The 12,297-nt window shown below is 45.8% G+C and overlaps 1 protein-coding gene across 4 annotated transcripts in view; it reads right to left on the bottom strand.

Annotated features, from left to right (window-relative positions):
- Positions 1-310: 310 nt before the first annotated feature.
- LOC134949388 (calpain-1 catalytic subunit-like) overlaps positions 311-12,297 on the bottom strand; it is a 91,563-nt gene continuing 79,576 nt past the window's right edge. For 3 of the 4 annotated variants that reach the window (XM_063937933.1, XM_063937932.1, XM_063937931.1), the window contains one exon: positions 311-1,072. In XM_063937933.1, the coding sequence (XP_063794003.1) occupies positions 1,046-1,072 (27 nt within the window). In that variant the 3' untranslated portion in view covers positions 311-1,045. The remainder of the gene's footprint in view (positions 1,073-12,297) is intronic. The other variant, XR_010183153.1, reaches the window with a different exon arrangement.

Here is a 12,297-nt window from a genome sequence, read left to right on the forward strand (position 1 = left end):
GACATGAGTTTTTTGTTTTTTTGGTGTCGTTTTCTTCGTAGAGTGACCGGGAACCCCAATTAGTGCACCGCGTTCGCTCGCCATGCTTCGGGCATGGTGCCTTCGCTCCGCTACCGCTTCGCTCGGCACACTTTACCGTTCCAATCGTAGTCCACGTGGATCGTTAAGTATGAAAAGGTTCAAAAAAAGAAAAAAATCGTGAAAAATTCATGTCGACCTTTTTCCATGTCGACCTTGTTCCTGTCGACCTTTTGTCCATGTCGACCTAAAGTGTGTCGACCAATTGACGTCGACCTAAGGTGTGTCGACCTTTGTGCTGTCGACCTGGAGTCCGGATACCACAGTAGACCCAGTAGCAAACAACATGCGGCTGTGAAATGCACAGAGGGGACGCAGTTCATTCTTTTTACAGCATCTTCCAACAGTATTTCCGCACATATTCAATAATGATCCAACTAACTTCAATAGAAATACCCCAGAAAACAAGTCATGCATAAACCTCCCTCAGGACTTACAGTATAAACCAAACAAAAGAATGTGCAAAAATGAGGCCCCCTACAGGGAAGAACGCAGTTAGATTCTTTTTTTGTGCAATCTTCAGGTGTGCACAGCTTTGCATGCTATGATGAAGTATATGGACGTTCATAATGAAATGCAAATTCATATTTGGATGCACGTATGTACACCGGCGCAACTGCAGCAAAAAGTGGAGGGAAGGCCGCAACTGCGTCCAACTCAGACGCAGCCCTATAAGATGGGATCCCGCCCCCTTGACAGACTCCACCCTCTCAACAGACCCCGCCCCCATTAGGTCTGCTTCCATAAATTTCCCGGGCTAGTTTTCCCTCCCACCCCTGTATACATGAAATGGGGTTTATGAGGTATTGGTTTTGAAATGGAACAAAATTTCCAGGAAATCTGTTTTTCTTCACATCAAACGCGTCGCGTGAGAGATGACATCCTTGAATACGTAGACCCAAGCCAATGTTCATACATGTGACATCTTGAAGGCTGCTTCCAGTGGTCGGTCTCCATACGTTTCCCTTCAGCTGTACACAGCCAGTAGCAGCCACTGTTGGGATAAATATATGGCACTAAATATTGCTTGCATTCAGGTGTGGAACATTCATGTTATACAGAAGGGTATATTAGCTGTGGGGAGACATAGGAGGGAATTAAATTGTCTGCTATAGCCTGTTTTCACACGAAAAAATAGGCTTTTATCACGATTAATGAAAACAGACATATCCAATTAATAGTGAAAATGTACTGGGGATAATTCTCCATTTCTTTTCACCACCTCCTGAGCAGGTGAAAATTTGGTGAAAATCCCTACTTTAAGATAAAAATGTCAGGACTTGGGGGGTAATTCTGAGTTGATAGCAGCAGGATTTTTTTAGCAGTTGGGCAAAACCATGTGCTCTGCAGGGGAGGCAGATATAACATGTGCAGAGAGAGTTAGATTTGGGTGTGGTGTGTTCAATCTGCAATCTAAATTGCAGTGTAAAAATAAAGCAGCCAGTATTTACCCTGCACAGAAACAAAATAACCCACCCAAATCTAACTCTCTCTGCACATGTTATATCTGCCTCCCCTGCAGTGCACATGGTTTTGCCCAACTGCTAAAAAAAATCCTGCTGCGATCAACTTGGAATTACCCCCTTGGTTCAGAACCACTGGGACACCCCCTTAATGACTACTTAGGATGTTTTTAATTAGCTTAATTGGGACAATAATTATGCATGTCTACTAATGATAATATTCAATGATTACATAGATTATTCATTTTTATATATATACGTTTGAGGAATAATGCCATTGGTTGGAAATATGCAACCGATTTTTGTCACACTACCAGAACAGAACATGGGACCCCTGGGCTATTAATTCCACTATCCACATGGACATCTAATGGGAATAGTAACCTGTTCATGTTCTGAACAAGTCTAATGATATTCTGAAGAAGTTTAGTTATGCTAATCCTGGGGGTCCCATGTTCTGAACTTGAAATATATATATATATATATATATACATACACACATACAGTACGAGTCAAAAGTTTGGACACACCTTCTCATTCAATGTTTTTTTTTAACTTTAATTATTTTCTACATTGTAGATTAATCCTGAAGACATCAAAACTATGAAAGAACATATATGGAATTATGTTGTAAACAAAAATAGGATTTTAATTACCTACCGTTAAATCCTTTTCTTGTAGTCCGTAGGGGATACTGGGAATCCATTTAGTACCTTGGGGGTTGTAGACAGGTCCACTTGGAGCCATGGGCACTATAGAAGTTTGATAATGTGTGCTGGCTTCTCCCTCTATGCCCCTCCTACCAGACTCAGTCTAAGAAACTGTGCCCAAGGAGACGGACATACTTTGAGAGAGGACATACTCTGGATATAGATAAGGAAAGTGGTGAGATTTCTAACCAGCACAACCAGACCAAAACCAGAACAAGAGGAAAGCCATGCTAACCCAACTTGAAAACCGGAACAGCAACAGCTGAACCAAACAACAGGAATTAAACAAGTAACCTTGCAGGAAGAACGGATCACCGGCTGGGCGCCCAGTATCCCCTACGGACTACCAGAAAATAATTTACCGGTAGGTAATTAAAATCCTATTTTCTCTTAGGTCCTAGGGGATACTGGGAATCCATTTAGTACCATGGGGAAGTACCAAAGCTCCCAAACCGGGTGGGAGAGTGCTGAGGTTCCTGCAGAACTGACTGACCAAACTGAAGGTCCTCAGAGGTCAAGGTATCGAACTTGTAAAACTTTGCAAACGTGTTAGAACCCGACCAAGTAGCTGCTCGGAAGAGCCGCCCAAGAGGAACCCACCGACCTAGTAGAGTGGGCTTGTACAGATTTTGGAATCGGCAAGCCTGCCGTGGAATAAGCATGCTGAATAGTGAGCCTGATCCAGCGAGAAATTGCTTTGAAGCAGGACACCCAATCTTGTTGGCATCATAAAAAACGAACAGCGAATCCGATTTCCTCTGACGAGCAGTTCGCTTTACATATACCTTAAAAGCTCTTACAACATCCAAGGACTTTGAAGTAGCAGAGGCGTCAGTAACAACCGGGACCACAATTGGCTGGTTGATGTGAAATGCCGACACCACCTTAGGAAGGAATTGCTGACGAGTCCTGAGTTCAGCTCTGTCCTCATGGAAAATCAAGTAGGGGCTCTTGTGAGACAATGCCCCCAGCTCCGACATGCGCCTTGCCGAAGCCAAGGCCAACAGCGTGACAGTCTTCCACGTAAGATACTTTACGTCTACCTCCTGTAACGGTTCAAACCAGTCCAATTGGAGGAAAGTCAGAACCAAATTGAGATCCCAAGGTGCCGTTGGAGGCACAAAGGGAGGTTGGATGTGAAGAACACCTTTCAAGAATGTCTAAACCTCAGGAAGAGAAGCCAATTGTTTCTGAAAGAAAACAAACAAGGCCAAAATCTGAACTTTTATGGAGCCTAGGCATAGGCCCACGTCCCGACTGCAGAAAAAGCAGGAAACGTCCCAGATGAAATTCCACCATAGAATATTGTCTGCTCTCACATCAAGATACATATTTCTTCCAGATACGATGGTAATGTTTTGATGTTACCCCTTTCCTGGCTTGGATCATAGTCAGAATAACCTTGTCAGGAATCCCTCTCCTGGCTAGAATCAGCCGTTCAACTTCCATGCCGTCAAACGTAGCCGTGATAAGTCTTGATAGATGAACTTGTTACAGAAGATCCTCTCGAAGAGGCAGAGGCCATGGATCTTGGATTAGCATCTCAAGAAGATCCGCATACCAGGCCCTTCGCGGCCAAGCCCTGAGTTCCAGGATGTTTATTGGAAGAATGATTTCCTGACTTGACCATCTTCCTTGCAACTGCACCCCAGCCTCTGAGGCGTGCGTATGGTTAGCAGAATCCAATTCTGAATCCCGAACCTTCAACCCTCCACTAGGTGAGAAGTTTGTAGCCACCACAGAAGGGAGATCCTGGCTTTTGGCGACAGACGAATCCTCTGATGCATGTGAATTTGCGATCCGGACCATTTGTCCAACAGATCCAGCTGGAAGGCCCTTGCATGAAACCTTCCGTACTGGATTGCTTCGTAAGAAACCACCATTTTCCCCAGAATGCGGATACACAGATGTACTGAGATTCGGGTCAGCTTCAAGACAGCCCGAACCATCGACTGGATCACCCTTGCCTTTTCCAAGGGAAGGAACACTCTCTGAGACTCTGTGCAGTATCATTCCCCGGAAGTGAAGCTTCTGCATTGGTTCTAGGTGAGATTTTGGTAGGTTCAGAATCTACCCATGATCCAGGAGTAATCTGGTCGTGAGACCAATGTTCTCCAACAACTGCTCCCTCGACGCAGCTTTTATCAGAAGATCATCCAGGTAAAGAATTACGTTTACTCCCTGTCTGTGGAGTAACATCATCATCTCTGCCATCACTTTGATGAACACTCTCGGTGCCATGGAGAGACCAAATGGCAGGGCCTGAAACTGGTAGTGACAGTCCTGCAGTGCAAACCGTAGATAAGCCTGATGAGGTGGCCAGATCGGAATGTGAAGGTACGCATTCTTGACATCCAGGGACGCTAGGAATTCCCCCTCTTCCAGACCTGAGATCACCGCTCTCAGAGACTCCATCTTGAACTTGAATACTCGTAAGTATGGGTTCAATGATTTGAGATTCAGAATCGGTCTTACCGTCCGGTTTCGGAACTACAAACAAGTTGGAACAGTATCCCTTGTTTTGTAGATGAGGTGGAACTGGAACAATGACCTGGGTTTGTAACGGTTTTTGAATGGCTTCTTGTAAGGTTACTCTTGCTTCTTGTGAAGCTGGTAAGCGTGATTTGAAGAATCTGTGAGGTGGGAGATCCTGGAACTCCAGCCTGTAGCCCTGGGCTATAAGGTCTATGGGGGTAATTCCAAGTTGATCGCAGCAGGAATTCTGTTAGCAATTGGGCAAAACCATGTGCACTGCAGGGGGGACAGATATAACATGTGCAGAGAGAGATAGATTTGGGTGTGGTGAGATCAATCTGCAATCTAATTTGCAGTGTAAAAATAAAGCAGCCAGTATTTACCCTGCACAGAAACAAAATAACCCACCCAAATCTAACTCTCTCTGCAAATGTTATATCTGCCCCCCCTGCAGTGCACATGGTTTTGCCCAACTGCTAAAAAATTTCCTGCTGCGATCAACTTGGAATTACCCCATATGACCCAGGGATCCTGGTGAGATCTTGTCCAGGTCTGACTGAAGGATTGTAGCTGGCCTCCCACCTGCCTGTCTCCCAGGCATCGCGGTCCACGTTCATGCGGAAAGTTTTGAGGAGGCAGAGCCTGAGCTCTGTTCCTGTGAACCAGCAGTCGCTGGTTTGCGTGGTTTACCTCTAGTACCTCTGGCAGAGGTAGAAGAACCTCTGACCTTGCCCGAAACTTGGCAGTCCGAAAGGACTGTAAACTGGGGCATGAGTAGGCCTTCCTGGCTGGCGGAGCTGCAGAAGGTAGATAAGTGGACTTACCCGCAGTAGCTCGTGAGATCCACTTGTCGAGTTCGTCACCAAATAAGGCCTCACCTGTGAAAGGCAGGCCTTCCACACCTTTTTTGGAGTCCGCGTCAGCAGTCCACTGACGTAGCCATAATCCCCTGCGTGCCGACACTGCCATAGCTGTAGTGCGTGCATTAAGCAAACCTATCTCTTTAATGGCTTCCACCATAACGTTTGCAGAGTCTTGTATGTGTTGCAGGAGTAACACAATTTCCTCTTGAGGTAAGGTGTCTAACCCTTCAATTAAATTAACAGACCATTTAGCAATGGCTCGAGTAATCCACCCACATGCTATAGTGGGTCTCTTGGCCACCCCTGCAGCTGTATACAAAGATTTGAGTGTAGTCTCAATCTTACGATCAGCTGTGTCCTTTAGGGAGGCTGCACCAGGAATAGGTAATACTATTTTACGTGAGAGCCTGGAGACTGATGTATCCACTATCGGTGGATTTTCCCATTTTTTCCTTTCCTCAGGAGGAAAAGGAAAAGATGATAACCGCCTAAGAATTTGAAATTTCTTATCTGGATTAACCCACGGTTCTTCAAACAGGGTATTTAGTTCCTTTGATACAGGAAAAGTGGCTGAGGATTTTTTCTTTATATTAAAGTAAGATTCCTCACACTTCTCTGTCACCTTATCAGGGATATTTAGGACTTCTCTGATAGAATCTATGAGAGCCTCTACACCCTGCGACAGTGTACCCTCCCCTACCTCTATGTCCACCTCACCTTTCTCCATTTCTGATCCTTCCTTATCAGAGTCAGAATGCAGGATATGGGCCAAAGTACATTTTTGCGGACAAATGGTAGAGGACTGAGACGCTGGTCTGAGTACTGAGTCCTTTTGCATAAACTCAGCCATAGACTGTCTTAAGTATTGCGTCTCTTTCTCATTACGAGATAATTTAGTAGAGATGGTGGAAATCATCCCCCTAATGGAGCCCAGCCATGCTGGCCCGCCCCACTAGCCTGAGAAAGGATACTACACTGAGTACACACTAGTGAACCCCCTGGAGAAGAGGAACACTGGGGGTGATTCCGAGTTGTTCGCTCACTAGATGCTTTTAGCAGCATTGCACACGCTAAGCCGCCGCCCTCTGGGAGTGTATCTTAGTTTAGCAGAAGTGCGAACGAAAGATTAGCAGAATTGCGAATAGAAATTTCTTAGCAGTTTCTGAGTAGCTCCAGACTTACTCAGCCATTGCGACCAGCTCAGTTCTTTTCGTTCCTGGTTTGACGTCACAAACACACCCAGCGTTTGCCCAACCACTCCCCCAATTCTCCAGCCACTCCTGCGTTTTACAACTCGAACGCCTGCGTTTTTCCGCACACTCCCATAAAACGGCCAGTTTCCGCCCAGAAACACCCACTTCCTGTCAATCACACTCCGATCAGCACAGCAATGAAAAAGCTTTGTTATGCCGTGAGTAAAATCGCAGTATAGCGAAAATCGGCAACGAGCGAACAACTCGGAATGACCCCCACTGTGCCTTATATGAAACACACTCTTTGCCTGACATACTGCATCAATGACAGCACACACACAGGAAAAGGTTAAAGCACAATTAACCCACAAAGAGCCCTTCCCAAGAGACACAGAGAGAGGATAAAACCAGCACATGGCGCCCTTGTCGCTAAAGCCAAGCTTAGCTGGGTCGCAGACTAAGTACCTAGATTAGGGATTTAGGGGGTAATGCAGAGTTGATCGCAGCAGCAAATTTGTTAGCAGTTGGGCAAAACCATGTGCACTGCAGGTGTGGCAGATATAACATTTGCAGAGACAGTTAGATTTGGGTGGGTTATGTTGTTTCTGTGCAGGGTAAATACTGGCGGCTTTATTTTTACACTGCAATTTAGATTTCAGTTTGAACACACCCCACCCAAATCTAACTCTCTCTGCACATGTTATATCTGCCCCCCCCCCTGCAGTGCACATGGTTTTGCCCAACTGCTAACAAACTTGCTGCTGCAATCAACTCTGAATTATGCCCTTAGTACACTAGTATAACGCTCCCCCCTGCTATGACCACCTGGTACCGCTGAAGTAATCTGGAGGCTCTCCAGAGGAGTTGCGCGTTCCTGTAGTCAGGGTCTGTGTAGCTGCAGTAGGGTAAATTGGCGCCTGTGAGCTGCTGGATCCACTCATAGTGAAGCCCCGCCCCTTCAATGGCGCGCGGTCTTCCCGCTCTTCTTTATACTGGCTTTATGTGTCTGTGTGCATAAAATGGAGTAAGCCCCCTTTTAAGCCTGTATTGCCAGTCTGGGTACTGTGTACACTACAGTGTACTAAGTCTGGAGACTCAGTCCGCCCCGTGTAGAAGCCGTGCGTCTCCGTACCCTTATGCCGCCACAATGGCCGGTGACCCGTTAGCCGGCTTAGTACTCACCACTCTTCTTTCTTCTGGCTCTGTTAGGGGTGGCGGCGTGCTGCGGGAATGTACGCTCGCCGTGGTGGGGCTTGCGAATAGTTCCCTCAGGAGCTAGCATCATGTCAGTGGGGAACGGGACCATTAATCCTTAGTGGGGTTGGGCCATTCCACCCCTAAGTCCCACGAAGCAGGCAGGCTGGTGCTATCCAGCCCTGCCTGAAAATAACAAACTTTAAAAATAAATGCAGAAAACTCTTCAGGAGCTTCAAGAAATGTGACCGGCTCCTTCGGGCACATTTTCTAAACTGAGTCTGGTAGGAGGGTGTCAAAGTCGAAAAATACAGCGACCTATGATGCCTTGTACTAACCCCATGCGCTTGCCCGCTGCACGTGCACATTCTCTCCCGTGCGTGCGCATATTCGCAGTTGCGTGACGGCGCCACCACGGTCATGCGCTCAGGCGCGTGGTATGTGCATTTACGGTAGAGTTTGTGTGCGTCTGGCGGGCGACTCGATCGTTACATAATTAATCCAAATAATGTATTTTATAGGTTATGGTCTCCTTAATAATATCAGTAAGTTTGTTTAGTGTAACTGGTTCATGGACAGAGAGATCCCTCTTTACATGATACAAAGGGTCAGACAGGTTTTGAGCAGTGGTGTTTAGTATGCAACGGTAGAGTAAATTGTTAGTAACATTCCGGTGTTGGTTCGAAAGAGATTAATCGCTCCTGCGAATAGTTATGGTTATAAGAAGTTTATGGACATTTACTGTATTTGCAATTCATTATCCATGCGGCGGGAATCCTGAGATTCCCTCCCACCTGAGCAGTATGAAATAGTCACAGCCCACCTGTTTGAATCAACCTATGACCTTTTGTTATAATGTGAAGACAGATTCCTGTGTCCAATGAACAATGAGATTGTAGGCCCCTTTGTAGTGTACTGTATGTAGTGTATATAAGGCAGCCAGTCTGGGCCAGCTCAGTCTACTCTCCACAATGGTTTTCATCATTGACTAACTAGAGAGCTGGTACCAGGACTGCGCAGCGATCATTCCCCAGTGTGTAAGTTTTTCTCTGTAACCAACTTGTTCTCTGTTTGTATTTGCCATACTCTTTCTCTCTCTCTCTCTGTTATTGTTACGCTGTTGTATATTGTATAAGTTCGGTTATTTTGTTTAGGTGTTTCATGTTAGTGCTGTAGTGTATAAGCTGTAACTGTTTTCCCCTTTTACATACTAAAATCATCTAGATAAAGGTTTTGGAACCTTACAAGGTATTGTGTGTTTATCATTACATTGCTAAGGGTATTCGGAGCGTCTCAATTGCTCAAGCGGCTTTTACATAATTGAAGCGTTACATTGTGTTGCATACATGGTTTACTGTGTCATTCTGTGAGCGTCTGCGCCGCTCGTGTTCCTCTTGTGGGCACAGCGTCCGCTACGCTAGTAGCGTAGCATTACGGTACTCGGACCGCCTATAGCGTGCTCGATACCCAGCGTAAGCCGTGAGCGAACGTGCCGCTCGTGCGTCTCGACCAAGGCCTAGCGTCTGCTACGCTAAGTGCGTACCTTTACGGTACCCCGTACGCCCATTGCGTACTGAGTCTCTTACCAGTATATAGTGAATGTTATAAGATAAATAATTAGCTTTATCAATTGGCGGCTCGTCCGTCCTCCACATATCCGCTCTAGCGAACACAAGCAGACTTTATCTGTCAGCAAAGGGCGGGAAGGCGTATCCCTTCGTATCCGTGTTGGTGGTGAGGGATACGGTAGTGCTGACTTGATAAGCGTCTGCATCGCTACGCTGTAGGAGTGCTGGTGGAATCCGGAACCGGAAGGTAAGAACAGTACGCTATTGTCTTTTAAAACTGTTGTATTTCTGTTTGATACACATTGCGTACGCAACACACGCACACACCTGCATTTGTCATTTGTGTAATTTCACATCTCGCTTTCCTGTTTGCCATTTATCATTGATAACGTGCTGAGAAAGATTTGTTGCTATTGGTAGTTAAAAGTAAAATTAATACGTAAGGAAGTAATTTGTAAAACACGCACACGGCTTGTCTAAGATACAAGGAAGTTATGTGTGGTGCTTGGTAGATGATTACAGTTAAATATCATTTGCATTGATAGAAACGTGTTACTTGTGTTACTGTGGACGTGTCTGGCCTGTGTACACGTGTCCCTAGCAAAGGGCGGGACAAGCGTACGCGATGCAAGGGCCGACGCACGTAGCGTATATTACGCAACGGAGCGTATGGGTACGCCCACGTAATACAAATCACACGATAGTATTGTTTTAGTAGGCGATACGGAGGCAACGCGATAATAGCGCAAGTCAATCTCAGTGTCCTAAATTTTAGCGTAAATAATCCTTCTCTAGTTGTAACTCCTTTCGGGAGTATATGAGGTGAAAGAGTGTGTATACATATATATAAGTTTCTCATTTTTGGGTGGAACCACAGGAAATCGAGTTCTCGTGAGGTACATTCGTGAAAGTGACAGCGCGGTGGCTTGGGAGGCATCCCTTGTTAAACATATTAAAATAAGAGCATTAGAGTATAGCAGACCAGGAGGTCACGGACCAGGAGGTCCAGAGACAGACCAGGAGGTCTAGGTACAGCGGACTAGGAAGTCCGCTATAGATAGAGTCAAGAAGCACAACCCCAGGAGGGTTGGTGCAATACCCATATAGGCCATTAAGCTCCGGCTGAAGGAATTCGCAGCCACAATTTTCGATTCCACTGGTCGTTCCGCACATAAGATTAGTTGCTTATGTGCAGAACGATTGTACCGCATGTAATTGTGTGCATTAGTTTGTAACTTGACCCAGTACCATTTGCGTACGCTAGAGGGGTCATAAACGCTATTTGTACATTCTAACGTGATTTGTGTAATTTTTTTTATTTTAAGGGAGGTTCGCTGGTCACTCAGGAATTCTCCAGCAACTGATATTTACTGGGAAGGGTTAAGTGCTCTTCGGATCACACCCACACGTTCCAGTAAATAGAGGTTCAGGTTGCAGGGGCCCCAGGTTGAGTACGCCAGCGCTAAGGCAGTGTGTGGGCGTATTGGTCGACGTGGGCGAGTGAGTGAAGGTACTCGGTAAACTTTCACCGTCGGCCTACCCCGGACATCTTGGTTTTTGTAAGGGTTCGCTGAAGACCCTGATTTGAAGGTCAGAGGTAGTGAAAGCAACACCTGCAAAGATGGGGGCCAGTTGTTCAGGTAGGGGACGATCAACCCTGGTTCAGGTTGATTTAGTAAACCGGCCAATAGGGTCGGCAAGGTATATCATGTGTGAGAAATACGGTTCACACACAGAGGTTTTGTGCGATGAATGGGAAAGAATGACTGTGCATGACGGGGAAAAGTTCCCACGGGTAGGCAGTTTTAGCCCTGAGGTGTTACAAAATCTAAGGAGAAGGATATGTCTCATTAAATCTGCAAAGAGACGGATCAAACATTATGATTATTTACAATTATGGCAACAGGAAGATGAAATACAAAGAGGATTGGCTCAAGCGGCTGGATCTAACCCTATCAGGAAACTGATAGCCACCGCACCACCACCACCATACATGACAGGAGAGAAAGTGGTTACAGAGAATGGCACACTGGGGTATGATAAACATGCACTTAGTAACTGTATAGATGTTAAGAATAATGTAACTAAGATTGTTGATGCTAATACTAACTCGTGCAAGCTGTACCCGGTTTTAAACTTTCCCCAGGATTGTGACCAAGAGGATGAGCCCACAACAATATCGGCGCACTCTCTAGCAGCCACCATAGCAGAAACAACAGTGGGCACGGCCCAACCAGTAAGAGCAGTATCAAAGGCCCCTAGTGGAGGGACAGGTGAGGTCGTATCAAATGGTAAGTACGGCACTGTACACTATGCTGAAACCATTACACCACATGTTGTAGAATCTACTCAGAATGATGTTATTGAACTTAATCCTGTTAGGGTAATTGCAGTACCAAATGGGAAAACTGACACTTCAGGAGTCACTCCTGTCAGAAACATCGCCATGCACTGCCCCTTTTCCCGAACGGAATTAAGATCAATGGTGTCTGAATTCCCTGATCCTAGGAAAGATCTAGTTGCAAGCCAGAAGTATATTAGAGAGCTAGGAAATACTGTGGAGCCCAATAACAAAGATTGGCGGATATTGCTGAGGGCATGTTTACCCTCCAATGTCGACTCAGCGAGATTTATAGCTGACTGTAGACTAGATGAAGAGGTACCCCTTACTGAGGAGTACAATCAAGATAATGTGAAAAGAATTAATTTGCAGCTGGGAGTATATTTCCCAGCTGTTGCTAAATGGAACAAAA

The sequence above is a fragment of the Pseudophryne corroboree genome, chromosome 8 (genome assembly GCF_028390025.1).
Source record: "Pseudophryne corroboree isolate aPseCor3 chromosome 8, aPseCor3.hap2, whole genome shotgun sequence".
NCBI classification, from domain to species: domain Eukaryota; kingdom Metazoa; phylum Chordata; class Amphibia; order Anura; family Myobatrachidae; genus Pseudophryne; species Pseudophryne corroboree.